Here is a 22,757-nt window from a genome sequence, read left to right as displayed (position 1 = left end):
AAGAAAGTCTCTTGAGAGTTAAGAGCAAATAGCATTGGTACTTTCTGCTTTGAAGCTCGTGAATCCAGCTCTTGCTCTACCTCTTCACGTGAGGAATGAGTACTCGTAAATCAGTGTAGTCACTGGAAGTTAAAAATATGCCTATTTATGTGTTCTAGGGATGGGTAACCTGAAAAGTAACAGCACAGACAGATGATCAGCTGTCTTTAACACAAAATGTTTTGCTCTTTCTGTCTGCAGGGCCTTTGCAAAGAAACAGCAGCAACTGAGTGCACTGAAAATCCTGCAGAGGAATTGCGCTGCGTATTTAAAGCTCAGGCACTGGCAGTGGTGGAGAGTCTTCACGAAGGTTTGTTACATTCTAGGGCTTCCTTGGACTTTTGGAAATAGGTGAATGCAGGTTCTCACTTCTTCTTTTCAAATCTTTACAGGTGAAGCCTCTTCTTCAAGTCACTCGTCAAGAAGAAGAACTTCAAGCCAAGGATGAGGAGCTAATGAAGGTGAAAGAAAAGCAGACAAAAGTGGAGGCAGAACTTGAGGAAATGGAAAGGAAACACCAACAGGTTTGTGTCCAAAATCAGCTTTTGATGTCTAGAATGTGAATTGCACTATATCCCATGTGAGGGAAGCATGTTGGGGAGACACTTGTGAGCACAAGCACTGAGAGTCAGGCGAGTTAACTCTTCACACTCAGCTAAAATCTGGAAAAGAAAGATACAGCAGGAGCCATTCCTTAAGGAATGAAGGAACATCATGTTAACAAAACTAGATCTAGGTGACGTATTAGGCAGAAGCTCTTCCCTGTGAGGGTGCTGAGGCGCTGGCGCAGGGTGCCCAGAGAAGCTGTGGCTGCCCCATCCCTGGCAGTGTTCAAGGCCAGGTTGGACCCAGGGGCTTGGAGCACCCTGCTCCAGTGGAAGGGGTCCCTGCCTGTGGCAGGGGTTGGAGCTGGATGAGCTTTAATGGCTCTTCCAACACAAACCAGATTATTGGATAATTGAAAATGGATTTGTGGTGATAATTAGCATTGATATCAATATGAAGAAGAGATGACTGTCATAGATACAGACACTTGTGTATCCCTGTGGTGATTTTGAGACCTGACAGAACTGGAATGGATATCTAAAGGGAGAGCATCAGTTCCTGTTGGTCTGGCTGGAAGGCATGGCCTATCAGGAGTGTCTAAGGGCACTGGGTTTGTCTTAGCTTGGAGAAGAGGAGGCTGAGAGGCAACCTCATTGCTCTGTACAGCTTCCTGAGGAGGGGAAGTGGAAAGGGAAGTGCTGATCTCTTCTCCAGGGAATCCCAAGAGAGGACATGTAGGAATGGTTCAAAGCTGCACTGAGGGAACTTCACACCATTAGGAAACATTTCTTTATCCAAGAGGTTGAGCAAACACTGGTACAGATTTCCTAGAGAGGTGGTCGATGCCCTGAGCCTGTGTTTGAGGCATTTGAGCAATGCCCTTAATAACATGCTTTAACTTTTGGTCAGCCTCTGAGTGGTCAGGCAGTTGGACTAGATGATTGTTGGACTAGATGATTCCAACTACAAGGATGCTGGGGATGGACTCTTCATCAGGGACTGTAGTGACAGGACAAGGGGTAACGGGTTCAAACTGAAACAGGGGAAGTTTAGATTGGATATAAGGAAGAAATTCTTTACTGAGAGGGTGGTGAGGCACTGGAATGGGTTGCCCAGGGAGGTTGTGAATGCTCCATCCCTGGCGGTGTTCAAGGCCAGGTTGGATGAGGCCTTGGGTGCCATGGTTTAGTGTGGGGTGTCCGTGCCCATGGCAGGGGGGTTGGAACTGGATGATCTTAAGGTCCTTTCCAACCCTAACTATTCTATGATTCTATGATTGTTATAGGTCCCTTCCAACTGCAACTGTTCTATTCTATTGTCAAGTTTACACAGTAGGTAGTGATGTGGTCCAGTTCTGCTCCAGTGACTCCAAGTGCCAGTGTCAGCCCAGCTTCCCACGGCACTGCTCTGCCACCATGGAGGAATGAGTGTGAGGAACAGGCAAGGAAAGAGGCACTTCCCTCATCTTTCTGTTGCTGGCAGTACAGGCCAGGTGGAGTAGGTGCAATGGAATTTGTTCCTTAAGTTGGGGACAAGTGAGTGAATGCTGCTGCAGTGCTACTGCAAAAGCTGGTGTCTTCTAAAGCCCTCAGCTAGAAGCCTTTCAGGTTGGATATTGACCAGAGAGTCAAGAATTGGATCAGAACGTGGCCTTTAAGTACCTTCATAGTTGTCATGTATATTATGAGAGACTTTGAAATGTTTTTTACTGCTTTACTACCTTTTGTGTCTATTTGCAGCTTCTAGAAGAGAAGAACATTCTTGCAGAGCAGCTACAGGCTGAGACCGAGCTCTTTGCAGAAGCTGAGGAGATGAGGGCTCGCCTGGCTGCCAAAAAACAAGAACTGGAAGAAATTCTCCATGATTTGGAGTCCAGGGTTGAGGAGGAAGAGGAAAGAAACCAGATATTGCAGAATGAGAAGAAGAAAATGCAGGGCCATATCCAGGTATGCTGCTTGGTGGTGTGTGTAGATAGAGCACTAAAGGCAGCAAGCGCTTAGAGTCGGGAGGAACTGGGAATGACTGCCTGGGGCTTCCCTGTAGAAACGAAGACTGATGGGATGATGGCACTTATGGGACAAATGGTCCTTTTTGACTGAAACCCAGTGAATGTCATAAAGAGTATTCCTTCTTTGCCTTTTGTGAAACTAAGTCAATTTTGTCTCCTCTGAGTTACTTGGTTTTGCTTTGAGATTTTGTGGGGGGGTTTTTTTGAGTGAAAATCAGTTGATTTAGGTGCTTCCTTTTGAATTATGGGGACTTTGGAAAAGAATATCAGAACTTCTCTGTCTTTCAAGATATTCAAGGTACTTGAAGGGAAGAAAAGCCTCACATCACAGCTCTTGATGCTTTTTAAAAAGTGGCCATTAATGTGTGGCTGAGAATCTTATTTAAAACCACAAATGAATAGAAGCAATACTTACTGCTTTTCTGGTCATATCTAGGTACCTGTGCCAATATCTGAACCATTTCAGCTGTAACATTGAGATGTAGTTTCATACTGAAATCAGGGCATCTGTTTCCTCTGGTGTCTCTTTGTAGACACTTGGACTTTTACACCAGATGCCCTATTCAGATGCAGGATGCTACGAAGTGTGTGACATAAAGCCTGAACTGATTTGATTGTCATTAAGTGGAATGTTCAGAACTAGGAAGGTGAAAGACTGGTGAAGTGACTGTATGTTTCCTAGACAGCATATTTCAGCTTTGGCTGGAATACAGAGCATAAGAAATTCCATGTGTATCACATGGCCTTAATTTCATTACCATTTCAATGCTACTATAAAGGAATCTAACAAAGCAATTGCATTGTCAGTGCTGGTTTAGGCAGGTGGCTTTTGAAAATAATACATCTTTGCACCGAGTTGGAAACAAAACTAATACAAGTGAAAAAGTAACCCAGATGCAATTGCCTTCCTTCCCAGGACCTGGAGGAGCAGCTCGATGAGGAGGAGGGAGCTCGGCAGAAGTTGCAGCTTGAGAAAGTGACAGCTGAAGCCAAGATCAAGAAGATGGAGGAAGAGATCCTGTTGCTGGAGGACCAAAATTCCAAGTTTGTGAAGGTGAGAGCAGTGCATGGTGGGGACCCTGCACAGAAGTGGTAGGAGGGCCAAGTGACAGCTGTCAAAATATTGGAGGCTGCTGTTACGTTATCTGTCAAGTTTGTGCCTAAAGACTTGTGGGGTTTGAAGAGGTTGAATCTGAGAGACTTAAGAGGTTCCTTTGAACTGACCTTCGAAAGGGAGGTGTTTGTCCTGTATTCTTTCCAGTTTCATGAGTCTTAAAATGGAAGAACAGGAACCAGTGTCTGTCACAGCTACAGTTGTTCTCTGCAAACAGATATCCAAAGCTGTAGAGGAGATGCTCTCCTAACCCAGGCCCCTGTGTGTTAAATCCCAAGTCTCCCTTTCTGGGAAAACAAATGTTCATGTTTCTGTACTATGCCAGTTGATCCTTACTATTGACAGGCCAGTCATTTGAAATAAAACCTGTATGATATGTGCTGTGTGGGACCTCTCCATGGATTTTTGTATATTGAGGTATTTGTGCTGCATTTAGAGACAATGCAAACTTGTGTTTCAGGGTTGCCCTTTCTCCCTTTCTCCTAACTAGGAAAAGAAGCTGATGGAGGATCGCATTGCTGAATGTACTTCTCAGCTGGCTGAAGAAGAAGAAAAGGCCAAAAACTTGGCCAAACTCAAGAACAAGCAGGAAATGATGATCACTGATTTGGAAGGTTTGTTCTTATATTTGTCTATTAACAGCTTGGACACAGTGCTAGAGAGAAGTGGAGCACTTATTACGTGTGCAGCATCTGGTCCAGTCTGCTCAGTGTAACCTTATACAGAGATACCTTAATAGCTGTTATTTTTATCTAAAGCTTGAAAGAAATTCGTGTCACTTGGAAGCCTTGTTGTGTCTGGCTGCTCAGTCCTTCCCATCTTTAACTTGTTAGGTTTTTATTTCTGAGCATCCATTTCATTTTAGAGGCACTGAGAAGTTCATGTAGGTGCAGGCATCCCTTGTACCATGCTAAAACATCCCTCTCTTGGGAACCCCACTTGGTGTCCCAAATATAAGAAGAACACGGAGCTGTTGGAGCAAGTCCAGAGGAGGCCACGAGGATGCTCAGGGGCTGGAGCACCTCCCATACGGAGACAGGCTGAGAAAGCTGGGGCTGTTCAGCCTGGAGAAGTTGTGAATGCCCCATCCCTGGCAGTGTTCAAGGCCAGGTTGGATGGGGCTTGCAGCAAGCTGCTCTACTGGAAGAAGTCCCTGCCCATGGCAGGGGGTTGAAACTGGATGAGCTTCAGGTCCTTTCCAGCCCAAACCATTCCATGATCCTAAGTCGCTACATTTTCCTATAATAACACATCAGAGCAACCTATTTCTGGAAGAATGTTCCTAGGCCCTCATTAGGCTTCCAAGATTTTCTGAATGAGCCAACCTGAATTGATTTGCTTTTTGTTTAAATGCTTTGTTTTTCTAAAATGGCTTCATCTCTGGCAATTATTTCCAGCCCTGGATGTAACCTTTCTTGATTTGGTGCTTTCTTAAATTACTTATGGCTGTAAATAGCTATTGTGCAATGTTAAAGTGCCAAATCAGAGTTGCAAAATATAAGGCAAAGTTGCTCTCTGTGCCCTAATTTGGAAATGGTGTTTTCTTTACTGTATTATGGCCTGTCCTGCTACATATTTTAAAACTGATGTGCTTATGGAAGAATACCAAAGTTTAATCTTATCTGTGTAGGAAGGTATTGAACTAACAGGGAAAGCAGGAGATTGATGTACCTTTTCTTTATAAATCTTATTCAGACACCTTAAAATGGTCATAAGGCAGCTTTACTCACTGGAAAATAATGCTTGAGTAGGTGGATGCTTAAAGCAGGGCTAGCATTTCTCTGAAGATACTTGACAGATGTGTTTGGTTATGGTACCATGCCAAGCCTGGTGACCTTAGAAATGGAAATTAAAGCTTATAAATATAAAGCATGCAATTTCTTGGCCAGTAAAGCACAATAAAATGATATTTACTCTTGGGCATGATTCAAAGAAGCCATTAAGGTCTCTCTGCAAGGGTCTTGGCACTGCTAGGCACTGACACTTGAAGAAAAGAATCTAATTCAATTTATTGTGAACTTTCTCTATTACAAAATCGGGTCTTACGACACTGTCCTCTCACTGCCCAGGGATATAATGGAAAAACAGAGGGGAAAGTGCTGGTCTGTGTTTTTGAATGAGGAGCTGTTCAGGGAAAACCAGTGTTACTTTAGATTGTCTGGAAAATCCCGAATAGTCCTGAGTGGCTCGAGGAGATGGTTCTTGAGCATGGCTCCCTTTCTATGTAGAAGATGTCCTGATCCAGTAGCAGGTTCAAGAAGGGTAAATCTCTGCACTGAGGACCCACAAAGTATTGAACAAGTCTTAATAACTTAGGTTTATGCTAATGCACTTAGAATTGTGCTAATGCTATGCTAAGGAAACCTCCCTGTGCCTTAACTACGTTCCATACCTGGTCATTAGCTGACTGTAAACTGTGCAGCCAGGAGCTGTCTCAAGTCAACAGCAGGCAGAGGAGCCAGATGTGTGTTCTTGCTGGAGCCCTGATAACAGGATGGTTTTCACAAAGCAATACCTCAGGGCCAGGAGTATCTCAGCCTCACAGGTATGTTACTGGAGGCTGTCAGGGTTGTAAAGTCTTGCTTAAGTGTTGATGGGATGTGCGTTAGTGCCACAGATACTTGCAAAAGGGGTTTATCCAAGTTTTCTTTCAGCTATCCTGTTTTCCAGTAGGCCTGTTGGAGTCCGGCCTTGCCCTTCCAAAACTGTGCAAGCCATCACTTTTTCCAGTCTGAAGCTGGTCTTCATTTTTGAACAGTGATGTCTGTGATTCTCTGGCCTAGCAGCTCAAACTGTCTGCTAGATCCCACTCCTTAGTTTCTATCAGGGTGAGGTTATGTTTTATTCCCTTATTTCAAACTTGTTTCTCCAGTCACTGACTTTCTGTCTAAACCATGCAGTTCTACTTTGCTATTTCATCTTTCATGAGCCTTCCAGCTGCAGCCTGCAGAAGGAATTGACACAGTAGAAATGAAACTTCCCACCCTTCCTGCCAGCCCATGGCTGTGTCCCCAGACCTCCTGAGGATGACAAGGTTTCAAATGCCATCTAACCATCGTTCTTTGTTTCCTTAGAGCGCTTAAAAAAGGAGGAGAAGACCCGTCAGGAGTTAGAAAAAGCTAAAAGAAAACTTGATGGTGAAACGACAGACCTACAGGACCAAATAGCTGAGCTGCAAGCCCAGATTGAAGAGCTGAAGATCCAGCTGGCCAAGAAAGAGGAAGAGCTGCAGGCTGCTCTTGCGAGGTCAGAGCGCAATGGTGCTTAGAGCTGCAGAAGTGTGGTAGAAACCTGCCTTCCCAGACAGAGTTCCAGTTAATACAGACATCTAGAACTGGGGATGTTAAAGCAGAAGCCAGTTCATGTTTAGCATCTCCAGACACCTGTGCTGTGTGTAGACATGGTAAAAAAACCCCTAATTCAATGTTTTATTGGCATCCTTGGGCTGCCAAGCTGCCAAAAAGTGAAGTTTCACCAGGGTATGATAGTGTTTGCGTTCTGGAAGCTGTTCTTGGTCTCCAGGGGTTCAGCCTTAGGAGGGAAGAACATGGAATTCTCAGTGAGCCTTCTTAGTAGAGTGTGCTCAGTGATTGGGTGAGATAGGCACTGTCAAGATAATGCCTGCCAAGTCTGTCAGCATCAAGATGATCAAGGTTAGATGGGGCTTGGAGCAAGCTGCTCCAGTGGAAGGTGTCCCTGCCTGTAGCAGGGGGTTGGAACTGGATGAGCTTTAAGGTCCCTTCCAGCCCAAACCATTCTGTGATGCTCTGAAGATCGGTGTGGCAGCCTTGCAGTCCCATGTTAGGGTACAAGCTCAACACCTTTTGTATTTTGGAGCACTCTGCTTGTTGGGATCTTGACAATAACAGAAGTGGTTTTCTATTTACGGAGTTTTAGAAGGTCTGTTTTATTCTAATGGAAAAGTTAAGGTATCATTTCTGTACGTAACTTACATAATGTCAGACTGTTACGAGAATAGATTTGAAGCTATGAGATGCTGACTGTTGTGCCTCTGTTCAACAGAGGGGATGAAGAAGCAGTTCAGAAAAACAATGCACTGAAGGTGATAAGAGAGCTGCAGGCGCAGATCGCAGAGCTGCAGGAGGATCTGGAATCGGAGAAGGCATCACGCAACAAGGCGGAAAAGCAGAAAAGAGATTTAAGTGAAGAGCTGGAGGCTTTAAAAACTGAACTGGAAGATACGTTGGATACCACAGCAGCCCAGCAGGAGCTGAGGTAGGACCATGCCCGTGTAAAAAGGCACCATTGAAATTCACCGTTATCACAAAACACTAAAATGCTGATTTTGATAACCCATGATGCTTCCTCTAGGACAAAGCGCGAGCAGGAGGTGGCTGAACTCAAGAAAGCAATTGAAGAGGAAACCAAAAACCATGAAGCACAGATCCAGGAAATCAGGCAGAGGCACGCTACTGCCCTGGAAGAGCTCTCTGAGCAGCTTGAGCAGGCCAAAAGGGTGAGAAGAAAATGAATTGTAGAAATACGTTTTTCTGCCTCGGGGCTTCTTATAAATACCATCAGTGTTGTGGTCCCTTCTGCTGAGGTCTGCACAGCTACCTTGTCCTCTCTACTACAAGCGTAACAATTGCAATTGAATCAAATACATCACACTGGTTTGAGTATATTGCAACTATTTGGCAGACTTGGCATCTGTCTGAAGTGTTCATTAGAATGTGTGGAGATAAATCATGGAGCACTTGCCTAGGAATTCTCCAGCAGTCCACATGCTTATCTGGTGAAAAGCAGTTCTCTGCACAGTTCATATGCTGTAGTAATGGTTTTATATGGGGAATACCTCACAAGCTTCCTTAGTTTTTTAAACTAAGGGAGAAATAGTAATTAAAGCTGGTGTAAGTGATGGTTTATTCACTTGAAGATCTTGTGCATGCCTTCTGCTCCTTATTCATTAAGTATTTTCTATAAGAGCATAAAAAGCTGGAAAGTTAGCCTGCAATCTGAAGCAGAGGCCCTGTGTTGGTGTCAGTTCTGTGGCAAGAGTGGCGCTTAATCATCCCTTGTGCCATTTATTACTTCTTTTCTAAAAAGGGCTTTGACAAATGTCAGTGCAGTGGGGAAAAGTGCTTTGTTTGCACTTCCAGGCTGCTCTGCCTGCTAAAATCAGGGCAGCTGCAGTTGATATCTTGCCTTTTATTTGTGTGAGATGAGCCATGCTGATCTGTTAATGGGCACATTCCTTCCCACTTACAGCACTACCCAAAACAGTCATTTTACAGCACTGACATCCCGGTTCTTGTGGAATTCATAGAAGTATCTTTTGCTCCTCACCATTACCTGTGATATCAGAGTGGAATAACTTGCATTAACATAGTCTTTGGCTAACACACAATGTTCCATGGCAGCATTTTAACATTCCCTGCTTACAACTTGCTGAGCACTTGTTTTAGCTTTGAACTTGCCCTGATTTGTTAGACGGAGTATTGTGCAGCAGAAAACTATTGCTATGTAAAAGTGTTGAATTTCCTTTCTTTTGTTTTTCCCAGTTCAAAGCAAATCTTGAAAAAAACAAGCAAGGCCTAGAGTCTGACAACAAGGAGTTGGCCTGTGAAGTGAAGGTGCTGCAGCAGGTCAAGGCAGAGTCTGAACATAAGAGGAAGAAGCTTGATGCTCAGGTCCAAGAGCTGACTGCTAAGGTCACTGAAGGCGAAAGACTGAGAGTGGAGCTGGCGGAGAAAGCTAACAAGCTGCAGGTAAGGTGGGATGGAATTAGAGAATCACAGAATGGTTTGGGTTGGAAAGGACGTTAACATCATCCAGCTCCAACCCCCTACCATGGGCAGGGACACCTTCACCTCAACCACTCTAGAGCAGGTTGCTCCAAGCCCTTTCCAGCCTGGCCTTGAACACTGCCAGGGATGGGGCAGCCACAGCTTCTCTGGGTGCCCTGTGCCAGCGCCTCAGCACCCTCACAGGGAAGAGCTTCTGCTGTATATCTAACCTGGATCTCCCCTGTTTCAGTTTGAACCCATTGTAAACTGCAGCAGTGGGTGCTTTAGGTAAATCAAGCCAAAGTACTTCATAAAGGGAATGGCCCAGTTCTCTTTGGAGGAAGCTTTCAGGTAGTCTCACTGTAAAAGTAGCATAGCCTAAAACAGTAGGAGTTGGCTCCTGGCTGTAACGTTTTCTCTTGCTTTGATGCTTTAAACCCAGCTGCCACTCTGCTAATCCCTGAATCAATGCTCCTATAAAACGTATGGCCTTATAATTAAAAATAGCATTTAGGTATGAATGCAGATATTGGAATGATGTGCTCTGCTACACAGCATGCTTGACTCTTGTTATGTTATACCACTGAGGTTCAAGACTGACATCCAGCCTGAAGTTTCCAGCCAAACTTGAAGTATTTTTAGCTTGTTGTGTCTCTCTGTGGGGATCTGTTGTTGTCTTCCCGTACCTGGAATTCGCTGAGGTTTAGTGTTCTGCAGTTCCAGCTCCCAGTGGGACTGGGCTGTGCCCTGGGTCAGTTGCATGCTGCTAACCTTCAGGCTGCTTGCTTTGCAGAACGAGTTGGATAATGTCTCAAGCCTCCTGGAGGAAGCCGAGAAGAAAGGCATTAAGTTTGCCAAGGATGCGGCTAGTTTGGAATCGCAGCTTCAGGATACACAGGTGTGTGTGCAGGAAAGCTTCAACTTTGCACTGAAGCTTTGTTCCTCTTTGAAATGTGAACTGCACAACAGAAACTACAGATTTTCATTCATGGTTTGGAAAGTCCCTTGGGTAGAAGCTGTATTTCCTATTGAAGTCTAGTGAAATGTGGTATATGATGATTGTTCAGCTACCTGTGGAGCCCTATATTCGTTACCTAACATCCACTGTTTGATAGGCTCTAGCCTTTCAGTTTCTCTGGGAAAGAATTAAGTCAAAAGCCTCTTTCCAAGTAGAATATTAATAAGACCCTAGGGGTATACGAAAGGCATAAGGGACAATACCTTGTCTTTTACTGGCAGCTGTAGTTCTTACGGCTTAAGTTCAAACTGCCAGGTTTTGGGGTTGAGTTAAATAATGCAGCTTTATGCATGTGTTCATCAGTTAAATATACTCCTTTTTCCCCTGTATAAAAATGCTAATGGTAACTGCCTGAATAATGTTCATGACAATTGGAGAGGTCTGTGGTGGTTGGAGGATGGAGGAGAGGGGGTGGTGGTTACACCTTTCATGAGTTTCCCTTATGACAGAAGTTTCCACTGTCAGATTACAGCTATCTTTAAACTGACCTTTAGATTTAAGCAATGGCAGCAAAAGTTGGAAGCAGGCTGTCAATGCGGGATTTGCTGCTATGTGTTCACAGACTGGTTTGGGTTGAAGGAACCTTAAAGCTCATCCAGCTCCAACCCCTGCCACGGGCAGGGACCCCTTCCACTGGAGCAGCTTGCTCCAAGCCCCTGTGTCCAACCTGGCCTTGAACACTGCCAGGGATGGGGCAGCCACAGCTTCTCTGGGCACCCTGGGCCAGCGCCTCAGCACCCTCACAGGCACTTCTCTGCCTAAGAGCTCATCTCAGTTTCTCCTCTGGCAGGTTAAAGCCATTCCCCTTGGCCTGTCCAAAGCCCCTCTTCCAGGACACCCCAGTTCTTCCAAGGTGTTTTCAAATAGGTGCTCTATATGCTTGTCTGAAAGAAGAGAAATAAATTTTGAAGGTGACTTCTTTGCTCATTGCTTTAAAGATGGAAAGTACCATCCACTGACTTCTAGACAGTGGCGTGGATTCTCTGATCAGAAATGTGCTTTGTAAAGGCATAAGTGTGCCCAAATCGAATGATCAGTGCAAACCCAAATTACAGATGTCTTTCTAAGCACGTCCTTGTACAAAAATGCTATGAGAGTAATAGTCAAACCTGATGCTTCATGGGGAGTAATGGAGGGTGGTCAGCCAACACTGCAGTTCACTCACTGTGAACCAGACTGACCTGGGAACATGCCTCTTTGTGTAACAGGAGCTGCTTCAGGAAGAAACCCGCCAGAAACTCAACCTGAGCAGTAGGATTAGGCAGCTGGAAGAGGAGAAGAACAACCTGCAGGAGCAGCAGGAAGAGGAGGAAGAGGCCAGAAAGAACTTGGAGAAGCAGATGCTCGCCTTACAGTTGCAGGTAACTGTTGTAAAAGGCAGGACTTCCCTAAGGCCCACATGTTTCTGGTGAGAGGAATCAGGTCCCAAACCTTGTGGAAGAATGTCATGTCATTTGCACATGTGTTAGACCAGATTTCAGACTAAAATGTCCTATGGTCTTTCTCCATTGCACTAATGAGCAGTGCAGCTGAGTGCAGGGGGCAGGACTCTCCCCTACTTAGCATCCTGCTTGCTCACAGGTATTGTGTTGCTGTAGCAGTAGCATCTGCTTCTGGTTTTGCGTTTTGGACTTAGTGCTTTTCTTCCATTTTCATGATGCTCTAAAGAACTTTATTTTCCTTTATTAAATTTCAGTTGGCTGATGCTAAGAAAAAGGTAGATGATGACTTGGGAACCATTGAAGGCTTGGAGGAAAATAAGAAGAAATTATTGAAGGACATGGAGTCCTTGAGCCAGCGCCTAGAGGAGAAGGCAATGGCTTATGACAAACTGGAAAAGACAAAGAATCGCCTGCAGCAGGAGCTGGATGACTTGATGGTGGATCTGGATCATCAGCGCCAGATTGTTTCTAACCTGGAGAAAAAGCAGAAGAAGTTTGATCAGGTACTCGAGTTCCATCCTCTTCCCACTTTGTGTGCTTTTAAAATGGCATCTTCTTTACGTTGTTACTGCATAGATGGGCCTTGCGTACAGAAGGCTCTGGTGGTGTGGTCAGTGATAGAACTTCTGTGAGCAGCTTGGCTTTGTTAAAAGTCCCTTGTCACAACTTCAGTGAGCTAAATGCCAGCTTTGAGTCTTGTTAGAGCAAGTGATTGATGCACAAAAAGAAAATGATATTGGAACAAAACCTTAGAGTAGTATTTGCAATCAGTAAAATAAACTAAGAAAGGATGCGAAGACTAGAAAATTAAAATGATTTAATCTTGGTTAGTAGCTTGTTTTCCTCACCTCATCCCAGACTAGCTGCGGCTGTTTTCTTACTAGCACTTTAATCACTTCATTGACTAAAACACCTCAGGCAGGAAGTAGCTGATTGTAGAATGTATGAGATGGATGAATTGTTTCTTATGTTCAGATGTTAGCAGAAGAAAAGAACATTTCTGCCAGATACGCAGAGGAAAGAGATCGTGCTGAAGCAGAAGCAAGGGAGAAGGAAACCAAAGCACTGTCTCTGGCTCGGGCTTTGGAAGAAGCCCTGGAAGCTAAGGAGGAATTTGAAAGACAGAACAAACAGTTGCGCACAGATATGGAAGATTTAATGAGCTCTAAAGATGATGTGGGCAAAAATGTAAGTACGTTTCCTCACCCAATTTTGTTATATCCCACATAGGGAGTAACACAGGAAACCTCCCTGCCTGGAGAAGCATACGTGACACTCAAACTGAACTTGTTGAAGCTGACTCATAACCCCAAATTCTGGAGGCATTAATGGGCAGAGTGAGGAGCTGGTCTTCATTAACATCAGGCCTCTTCAAAAGATGTAGAGAGATGGTGAGCCCATGGAGCTCAGAATGACTGGTGGCACCTGTGCTATAGTTGAGAGCTTGGCTTTTCTGTGTGACATTGCACAGCTCATCACTCCAATCCCAGACTGGTTTGGGTTGGAAGGGACCTTAAAGCTCATCCAGTTCCAACCCCTGCCACAGGCAGGGACCCCTTCCACTGGAGCAGCTTGCTCCAAGCCCCTGTGTCCAACCTGGCCTTGAGCACTGCCAGGGATGGGGCAGCCACAGCTTCTCTGGGCACCCTGGGCCAGCGCCTCAGCACCCTCACAGGGAAGAGCTTCTGCCTAAGAGCTCATCTCAGTCTCCCCTCTGGCAGGTTAAAGCCATTCCCCTTGGCCTGTCCCTACAGGCCCTTTCTTGTTGCCCCTTTTAGGGTATTGGAAGTTGCTCTATGGTCTCCCTGGAGACTTCTCTTCTCTAGGCTGAACAAGAAATCTGCAGTCATGTGCACAGATGTTTAAGTGCTCTAGTACAGACTCAGAGATGCTGCTGTGCCTCTTCCGATTCATTGTCCGATTCAGAACATCACAAGAATGTAGTTTATTGAGTTCCTACAGTGCCTTGTTTTTGCTGTTAATAACTGCTGATGTTGAGAGACCTGAAGGAGAGGGTCTGATTCATGTTTGTGGCTTAGGTTCATGAACTGGAGAAGTCAAAAAGAACTCTAGAGCAACAGGTTGAAGAGATGAGGACTCAACTTGAGGAACTGGAAGATGAACTGCAGGCCACAGAAGATGCTAAGCTTCGTTTGGAGGTGAACATGCAAGCTATGAAAGCTCAGTTTGAGAGAGATCTGCAAGCCAGAGATGAACAGAATGAAGAGAAAAAGAGGATGCTGGTCAAACAGGTATGACTGTTTTACTGTACTTCACATTGAAAAGGGTGTGAGGATCTTTTGTCAAAGCTCAGTGGCTTCAGTGATAGCTTGCTACCAGAAAAATAAACCTCTTTGCTTAAAGATCCTGTTCTATAGAAAGCCCAGGCCTTGGTCTTCACAAACACCAGAACAGGTCTTGTTGAGCAGTGGCCACTCTCAGTGCTGGTGTTAGACTGACACCAATGGGCCTCCAAAACCACTCAATGTGCAAGCAGAGGTTTGGTTACTGCTGCGTGGCTGTGTTTCAGGGACAGGGGTACGTTATGTGGACTTTCAAGCTCATCCTGTTTAATCTGCAGGAACAAATCCGTGCATGCCAAGAGGGGCTGACCGGCTCTCCTGAAGTGAACAGTTTCCTAAATGCAAATTGTGGCAATGATTCCAGTAACACAAAGCAGATGAGGAGAGACTCAAGAAATATTAAAGTATTTCATGCTTGTAAGAGAAGCTGGTGCTAAATTAACATTAAGTTTTGAGGAGAAAACACCCAATATGTCTCTAAAGGAATGATTTTTTAATCGAGAAAATGAAGTGATTCCACTTCTTATGTTCCTCTTGGTGGTTCAGTCAGAATTAGTGAGATCTGCCCTTGACTGATACCTGAATGTGGGTAGATGTGCTGGGCAAGATGCTGACCATTATGGAGCTGAACAGCTGAAATGGAAATGCTTCGGATGCTGAGTTACCGCCTTTGGTTTCTTTTTTGTCAGTGCAGAAATCTCTGCTTCCCATTTCTGGTTTCATTTTTGCCATCTGCAGTGTCCTCTCATGCAGCTTGCGTTCTGGTGGCTTTTCCAATGGAGTAACAGCAGTTCTGCTCTGCCGAGGCTTTTTGGAGTCACCAACCACTTTGTTGGGGGTCTGTGTTTGCTCCATTGAGCCTGTTCCATGCCTCCGTGTCACAGGTACGAGAGCTGGAGGCTGAGCTGGAAGACGAGCGCAAGCAGAGGGCTCTGGCTGTGGCAGCCAAGAAGAAGATGGAGATGGATCTGAAAGACCTGGAAGGGCAGATAGAGGCTGCAAACAAGGCTCGGGATGAGGCAATCAAACAGCTACGTAAGCTCCAGGTGAGCACAGCTCATCCATAGAGCTGCTTTCTCGCCTGGTGGCTGTCTGTCAGGGGTGTTGCTTCTCATCACGTACATTTGAAGGCAAAAGGAGTCTCAGGCTCGACTGTGCTGACAGTGAGAGCATCCATCCTGAGCTTAGCACTTGCTCAAAACTCCTCTCATCCTACTTTTGGTAAGGGGTTAGGGCTGTCCCCAGCAGTCACCTTCATTTCAGCGCTTGGCCCAAGGTCCTGCTGAGGGCTGCTTTCTAGGCTGCATTGTTTAAATTGAAATTGCCTTTCTGCCCTGTCCTTGGGTCTTTGGCAATTCTGCTTCAAAGCCTCCCTCAGCCTGGGGGCAGGCCTGGGACTGAGCACTCGCTGAAGAGGGAGCGTAGGTTAAAGTCAGACCTGCTAGTACCCAAAGGGGAAGTGTGAGTATGCGCTTCAGGGGGTGCACAGTGAATGTCACAGGTGGGTGGCTGCTGCACTGAGAACACTTGTGAGAAGTTTGTGTGGTTTTAGTTAATTTATGTCCATCCAACAGCTTTACCTCTCCATCAGTTCCATGACAAATGTAGTTGAGCAGCTCTGTGTTAGAGTTCTTTTCCTACAAGAAATACACCAGATAAATGAGACAAAGTCTTATAATGTGGTATCTCTGACAAGGAACTGAGTGATGGGAAGATGAGAAAACAGAGCTCTGCTATTAAATAAGAACTGAAAATGCATTGAAATGGAATAAAGCCACTTTGGGAGGAAGGTCTGACCTCTTAATCATAGAATCACAGAGTGGTTTGGGTTGGAAGGGACCTTAAAGCTCCTCCAGCTCCAACCCCTGCCACAGGCAGGGACCCCTTCCACTGGAGCAGCTTGCTCCAAGCCCCTGTGTCCAACCTGGCCTTGAGCACTGCCAGGGATGGGGCAGCCACAGCTTCTCTGGGCACCCTGGGCCAGCGCCTCAGCACCCTCACAGGGGCGAAATCAGAAGGTCAAAACACTTCAGAGCTGCCAACAGATCTCGTGCTTGTCCTAACGCAATGTGGCTTTTTCCTTCCTGCCTTCCAAACTGCAGGCTCAAATGAAAGACTATCAGCGGGAGCTGGAAGAAGCTCGTGCATCCAGGGATGAGATCTTTGCACAATCCAAAGAGAGTGAAAAGAAGCTCAAAGGTCTTGAAGCAGAAATACTTCAGCTCCAAGAGGTGAGATTGAAATCCAAGAAACTTGGGTTTCTTGCTCGAGTGAGGTGAAGATCAGAGTAAAACAAGTAAAAAGCCATCTGGTGAGTTGAACAGGGGAAGAGGAGCAGGAGAACTGGGTGACCCCCTGCCCCAGGGCATTAGTGAACTTCTCATGGCTTTGTAGGCATCATTCTGATAGTCTGGGCTCCATTCCTCTGCCTGGGCAGCTGGGAAGCTTCACCATTGCTTGAGAGGGTTGAGACCTCACCGAAACTTGTTCAGGAGTCTCTGAAAGGTGCACGGCCCTGTGCCAGCACCAAAACTGAGCGCTGGAGATGGGAAAGCACTGAACAGCAGCTCCAGAAGCTCAGTGGAACACCTCAGTCTGTGCAGGTTTGTCACTGCCCTCTGGCATCTTCATCCCTTTCTCTTAGGGGCAGGGTTAATGTGCTCCATTGTTGGCAATTCATATGCGAGCTGTACATCTTGACACGTGCCACTCATCTCCTGTCACCTCCCTGGTCTGCCTCAAGGTCAGGCATCAGCAGAATTGCCTGGTGTGAGAGCCAACCTCTCTTGCCCTGTTGTAGCTGCAGGTCAAAGCTGGAGCAGTCACTCATAAAGTTATCCATAAATGAGTCCATAAAGGAGTCTTTATGGATAACCTGGACCCTGGAGCTTCTCCACCTCATTCTTTTGTGGAATTCAGACTTGTCAACCATGCATTTGCAGTGCATTTAACTGCCCTCCTTAGCAAACACTTGGGGGCTTCTGCCATTTGATATGGTTTATAGTGTGAGATTCAGTGCTGTTGATCCTATGGTGCTAAAGCTTTGATTTCTGCCCTCTGCTTTCAGTCATGCCAAGTGCTCTGTAAGAACCTCAACAGTTTATTTCAGTTCGTGCCCACTTTACACTGCATCTGTTCACATGTGACAGTGGTTTTCTTCTGCAGTGTAGGGCTTGAACGTTACTGATCTGCACAGATACTTGTCCTTAACTTCATGAAGGAACACTTCAGGGACCAGAAGTAAAGCCAGTGTAGTTGTGGCAGTTAAAGGGGGAAACATCAAGATGATGTGTCCTGCTCCTACAGCTGTTGCTTCTGCTTATCCATGAAAAGACCCCAGGGGTATTTACCCTTCACAGCATCCCCCGGCAGCTAAGTTGTTTGGCGAAGTTTTGAGATTCCTAATGCTGTAATGAATCTTTTCCTGATCCTCCACAGGAATTTGCTGCCTCTGAAAGGGCCCGTCGCCACGCTGAGCAAGAAAGGGATGAGCTGGCTGATGAGATTGCAAACAGTGCTTCAGGAAAGTGAGTCTGTGGATGTATTAACTGTGCATCTGAGGAGCTTGGGGCACCGCAGCTGCAGTAGCCTGCTTGCAGGTTCTGCACTGCCCTGTCTTCATCATAGCAATCCCTTGTTCTCAAGAGCGTTGCTGACACAGGAGCTGCTCGTGCAGTTTGCGGTGCCTCAGGCAGCAGAAGCGAACTGGCCGGTGGCTTTGGATCAGATCTGAACACGTCTTGACCCAGATACTTGCTTTCTAGGTCAGTGCTGCTGGACGAGAAGCGCCGGCTGGAGGCTCGTATTGCCCAGTTGGAGGAAGAGCTCGAGGAAGAGCAGAGCAACATGGAGCTGCTCAACGAGCGCTTCCGAAAGACCACACTGCAGGTGAAGCCCGGCGGGTGGTGCTGTGGGTGCCGGTGGTGCCTGTGGGCAGCACCGGGTGATGCTGTGGTGTTCCCTGTGCAAGGTGGACACGCTCAACTCGGAGCTGGCCGGGGAGCGCAGCGCGGCCCAGAAGAGCGAGAACGCGCGGCAGCAGCTGGAGCGGCAGAACAAGGAGCTGAAAGCGAAGCTGCAGGAGCTGGAGGGCTCCGTCAAGTCCAAGTTCAAGGCAACAATTTCTACCCTAGAAGCCAAGATCGTGCAGCTCGAGGAGCAGCTCGAGCAGGAAGCCAAGTAAGGGGGAAGTCTGTTTGCCCGAGTGCTGTCAGTTGAGTGTCTGAAACCTCCGTGGCTGGGTTTGTGTAGGGCTGAGCTGGGAGCCTGCAGCACAGGCACGGGGTTGGTTACCTGCAGACCTGCTGCTCAGGGCACAGGCTGCAACAGGAGAAGTGGCCGGGGTTGCAAATGTCAGAATCGATTTGCACCGTAACTGGTGCTGCTGCATGGCCCAGGTGAGCTGGGCCCAGGGGCCACACGGTGCTGCAGAAGTACCTTGAGACAAGGTGAAACATCCCCTTGAGCCACCTGCTCTCTCTGGGTGAAGGAAGGAAGGTGGAACAGCTCGGGGTGACAGTACCAGGATGTGAAAGGCTGTCACATCACCTCCATGCTCCTTGTGCCTTTGGCTCTGTGGGAGGACCATGTTGCTGGTGAGCAGCAACTTTAAAGCTGCTCTGTTCAATCTCGTTGTGAAGAAGCACTTTTGTATCCCTGTCTTCAGCCTGCAGACCACACTCACACTGCTCCAGTGCTGAGTTCATGCTGTCAGAGCTGCATCCCAGCCAAGCACCAGCTCGCTAAGTCAGTTCTGTTGGTGGTGGCAGGTGTGTTAAGGGGACTCGAGCATCAGTTACGTGAGGAGGCGAGAGCCCTGCAGGAAGGGCAGTGCTGGTGGTTCCAGCTCTCAAGCACTGGGATAAATCCTGGCTTTTGGTTATTGCAGGGAGAGAGCAGCTGCGAACAAACTGGTCCGTCGTACAGAGAAGAAACTGAAAGAAGTCTTCATGCAGGTGGAGGACGAGCGTCGCCATGCGGACCAGTACAAGGAGCAGGTGGGTGGGAGGACTGGGCTTCTGTGGCCTGGTGCTCAGAAAAAGCGAATAAACCCATCCCGGGAGCAGAAAGGGCTCAGAAAGAAGCATTTTAGGTTCTAGAGGAATCTACCTTGATGATCATGGAATCAATCCCAGCCTGGTTTGGGCTGAGAGGGACCTTAAAGCTCACTCAATTCCAACCCCTGCCACGGGCAGGGACCCCTTCCACTGGAGCAGCTTGCTCCAAGCCCCTGTGTCCAACCTGGCCTTGAACACTGCCAGGGATGGGGCAGCCACAGCTTCTCTGGGCACCCTGTGACAGCGCCTCAGCACCCTCCCAGGGAAGAGCTTCTGCCTAAGAGCTCATCTCAGTCTCCCCTCTGGCAGGTTCAAGCCATTCCCCTTGGCCTGTCCCTACAGGCCCTTGTCCCAAGCCCCTCTCCAGGTTTCCTGCAGCCCCTTTAGGCACTGGAGCTGCTCTAAGGTCTCCCCTTCAGGAGCCTTCTCTTCTCCAGGCTGCCCCAGCCCAGCTCTCTCAGCCTGTCATTAAACCACTGGACCACGAGTTCCCAGCAGCCCAGACCCTCCTCATGTGGGCCCTGTGTGATGGGCTCTTTCGCTCCCTGCAGCTCTGCAGTGTGCCCAGGAGCCTGCGGTGGGGCCCATTGTCCACCTCCAGCCAGGGTGGCCGGGAGGGCAGGTGCTGGTTCCCTCCCAGTCTTGGGCCTGCAAATTCCAGCCTGATCCCGAGTGCGTTGGGTTTGTTCCAGATGGAGAAGGCCAATGCCAGAATGAAGCAGCTCAAGCGGCAGCTGGAGGAGGCAGAGGAAGAGGCCACGCGTGCAAACGCTTCCCGGCGTAAACTTCAGCGGGAGCTGGACGATGCCACAGAGGCCAACGAGGGCCTGAGCCGGGAGGTCAGCACCCTGAAGAACAGGCTACGGTAGGTGCTTGGTGAAGCTCTCGGGTGCCCACAGACCCTGTGTCCTGGGGGAGCATTTGGCTGCTGAGCAGCAGCAGCAGAGCCGGGGATCGATACAGGGCAAACTGGAGCCTGCTGGGAGCTGCCCAAGCCCAGTGATGGGAACAAGGGAGCTGCCAGACCACAGGCATATTCCTGGCACCTCCTGTGCTGGAGCTCTCTGGGGCTCACACTGGCAGGCTCCCTGAGGTTGACAGCTCAGTGCAGCCCTAGATAAACACGACAGAGGAGGCGGCTCAGCCGTTCTTTGCCAGCGGCTGGTTCCCATCCCTGTTGTCCTGAGCCACCTTGCTGGGAGCGTTTCAGGATCTCTGGGATCAGGGCTGTACCAGGTACAGACGGGAGGCGGCAGCGGTGATGCTGCTGCTGAACTAAAGCCACCTCAGGAGGCAGAGCAGTGCACAGCGAGCAGCTGATGTGCACGGGGAGCACCCGCCCTGTCCTGCTCGGTCTGGGCTTGGTGCTCGTGCACAGAAAACACTTGAAGCTGCTCGGGCCTTGCACAATGGAGGTGCTGATAGGAGCGAAGTGGCAGGGTTGGAGCGTGTTGGGGCACGGTGCGAGCCCGTGGCCAGGGCGAGGTTTCAGGGCCTGGAGCAGGGCCCGTGGGCGCTCACCGGGTGCTGCCTGTTTGCAGGAGGGGGGGGCCCATCACCTTCTCCTCGAGTCGATCCGGGCGGCGGCAGCTCCACATCGAAGGGGCCTCTCTGGAGCTCTCGGATGATGATGCAGAGAGCAAAGGCAGCGACGTGAACGAGGCGCAGGCGGCCCCGGCCGAGTAGAGCCCGTCCCTGGGCATGCAGAGACCTTCCCGCAGCGGGCGCAGGAGCACGAGGACTCTCCTGAGCACCAGGGCTGCCACGTGGCCCTCAACCTGCCTTACGGAACGCCGGCATGCTACTACAAGGTTACGTATCGTAGGTCAACTATGTCTTAAGGCTCTCCAGCCTCACCATACTGTACCCTGCTTCAGATATAGGTACAACTGCTTTTTTATATATAGCAAACAAAATGGGATCGTCTCTGTTCAGTGCATCTCTTTTCCAGATACTCATTGTAAAGCCATTTTATAAAGCATCATGTGAAGGATGAAACTCTTCTTGTTTTTTAATCACCACAGAAACTTCATTCCCGGCGGGTGGGGGGTTGGGGCAGACCCGGTGTCACGACGATGCATGCTTTGTACAGACAACATCCCCCCCCTCCTCCCGTGCTCCCTTGGGCACGCTGAGCCTGTCGGATCGTTGAAGACCAAACCTCACCCGTATCTTTCTGTTCCTCCTCCTCGTTGTGATCAGTCGCACACAATCAGCGCGTGAACTGTGAAAAGGCCTTGGGCAGCGTTAGGGGAGGCGTAGGGATGACCGAGTAGTGTCCAGATTTACCCCGCAGCGTCACCGGGCAGTGTTCTCCGCACTCCTCCGGCAGCGCTGGCGCCGCGCAGCCCCGCTCTCGCACATCCCGCATGGGGACCGCTCGATGTGAACACCAGGAGAGCCCTGGGCCGGCGCGGGCACCGCTATTTATTAACTCATGGCCCAGAGCGGGGGCCCGGGGCCGCGGGGGCCCCCACCTGCAGGTAACAAACAAGCCAGTGGATGTGAATCCTTTCGTTGTTGTTTTATTTGTTTGGAGCAGTATTACAGCCGTAGTTTAGCCTTCTTTTGTTTAAATAGCTGGAAACTGACATTACAGAAAGTGCCTTAGACACTACAGTACTAAGACAATGTTACATATATAATTTGCCTCTATAACGATGATTTAATGTATTAATTTTGACTGTGCTTCATATCATGTACCTCTCTAGTCCAAGTGGTATTATGGATATTAGTGACAATGAATCAGTGTTAACTAGGAACCTTCCTCTGCCACACGCTCAAACAACGTGGATTTCCTTTTTGGTTAAAAGCTTTAACATCCGTCGCAAAGGTTTTGTTGTGTGTGTTTGGATATTTTTAATCAAACTGGCTGTTGACCACCAGGCATCTGACTGCAAAGATCTTGTTTTCTTGTATACCCATATTTCTAGACAATGATTTTTGTAAGACAATAAATTTATTCATTATAGATGCGGCCGCCTGCTCTGTTTACTTACCGGAAGAGCTCTCTCCTGAGGCTGGCATAGACCTTAATAAATGAGACTATGACTGGAAGCTGCTTTTCCCTTCTTCCTCTTTTCTTTTCCTCTTGTTTTGACCTGGATCCAGGATAAGGGAGCTGCGGTGGGGATGCGGGGCCGGAGCACACGGAGCTCTGAGCCCTGCTGCTGGCCCAGGGCACTCGGGCAGGGTCCAGTCTGCTTCCCGAGCAGTTGAAGGTCCCATTGGAGTGGCCGGGGGGCAGCGCAGGTCTTGGGGCAGAAGGGAGCCGGGGGGAGGCTGTGGCTGGTGCCAGCCCTGGATGCTGGGCCGTGAGGGGAAGGGGCGATGATGGGGTCCAAGTGTGCTGAGGGGATGGGGAGGGGAGGGAAGGAGGGGCTGGGGGCAGCTGGGAGCTGTGGCCGGGGCTCTGCTCTCCAGGCAGGAGCAGGGATTTGGTGCTGTTGGCACAGGCCAGGACCGGCCCCGTCCCTGCACTGG

General features: G+C 48.2%; 1 protein-coding gene across 5 annotated transcripts in view; it reads left to right on the top strand.

The window, feature by feature from the left end:
- Nucleotides 1-20,960, top strand: part of MYH10 (myosin heavy chain 10) — a gene marked incomplete at both ends in the record, with an annotated part of 91,656 nt that extends 70,696 nt beyond the window's left edge. For all 5 annotated transcript variants that reach the window (XM_080629510.1, XM_080629511.1, XM_080629512.1 and 2 more), the window contains 22 exons: nucleotides 241-349; nucleotides 432-563; nucleotides 2,325-2,531; nucleotides 3,510-3,647; nucleotides 4,198-4,321; nucleotides 6,782-6,953; nucleotides 7,731-7,943; nucleotides 8,040-8,184; nucleotides 9,230-9,436; nucleotides 10,248-10,352; nucleotides 11,681-11,833; nucleotides 12,169-12,417; nucleotides 12,890-13,102; nucleotides 13,954-14,166; nucleotides 15,102-15,263; nucleotides 16,320-16,448; nucleotides 17,656-17,744; nucleotides 17,982-18,105; nucleotides 18,188-18,396; nucleotides 19,106-19,214; nucleotides 19,967-20,139; nucleotides 20,816-20,960. In XM_080629510.1, the coding sequence (XP_080485636.1) occupies nucleotides 241-349; nucleotides 432-563; nucleotides 2,325-2,531; nucleotides 3,510-3,647; nucleotides 4,198-4,321; nucleotides 6,782-6,953; nucleotides 7,731-7,943; nucleotides 8,040-8,184; nucleotides 9,230-9,436; nucleotides 10,248-10,352; nucleotides 11,681-11,833; nucleotides 12,169-12,417; nucleotides 12,890-13,102; nucleotides 13,954-14,166; nucleotides 15,102-15,263; nucleotides 16,320-16,448; nucleotides 17,656-17,744; nucleotides 17,982-18,105; nucleotides 18,188-18,396; nucleotides 19,106-19,214; nucleotides 19,967-20,139; nucleotides 20,816-20,960 (3,520 nt within the window). The remainder of the gene's footprint in view (nucleotides 1-240; nucleotides 350-431; nucleotides 564-2,324; nucleotides 2,532-3,509; nucleotides 3,648-4,197; nucleotides 4,322-6,781; nucleotides 6,954-7,730; nucleotides 7,944-8,039; nucleotides 8,185-9,229; nucleotides 9,437-10,247; nucleotides 10,353-11,680; nucleotides 11,834-12,168; nucleotides 12,418-12,889; nucleotides 13,103-13,953; nucleotides 14,167-15,101; nucleotides 15,264-16,319; nucleotides 16,449-17,655; nucleotides 17,745-17,981; nucleotides 18,106-18,187; nucleotides 18,397-19,105; nucleotides 19,215-19,966; nucleotides 20,140-20,815) is intronic.
- Between the last annotated feature and the right edge of the window lie 1,797 nt (nucleotides 20,961-22,757).

This window comes from Psittacula echo (genome assembly GCF_963264785.1).
Source record: "Psittacula echo genome assembly, chromosome: 14".
In the NCBI taxonomy this organism is placed as follows: Eukaryota; Metazoa; Chordata; class Aves; order Psittaciformes; family Psittacidae; genus Psittacula; species Psittacula echo.
This window is presented reverse-complemented; position numbering and strand designations above follow the sequence as displayed.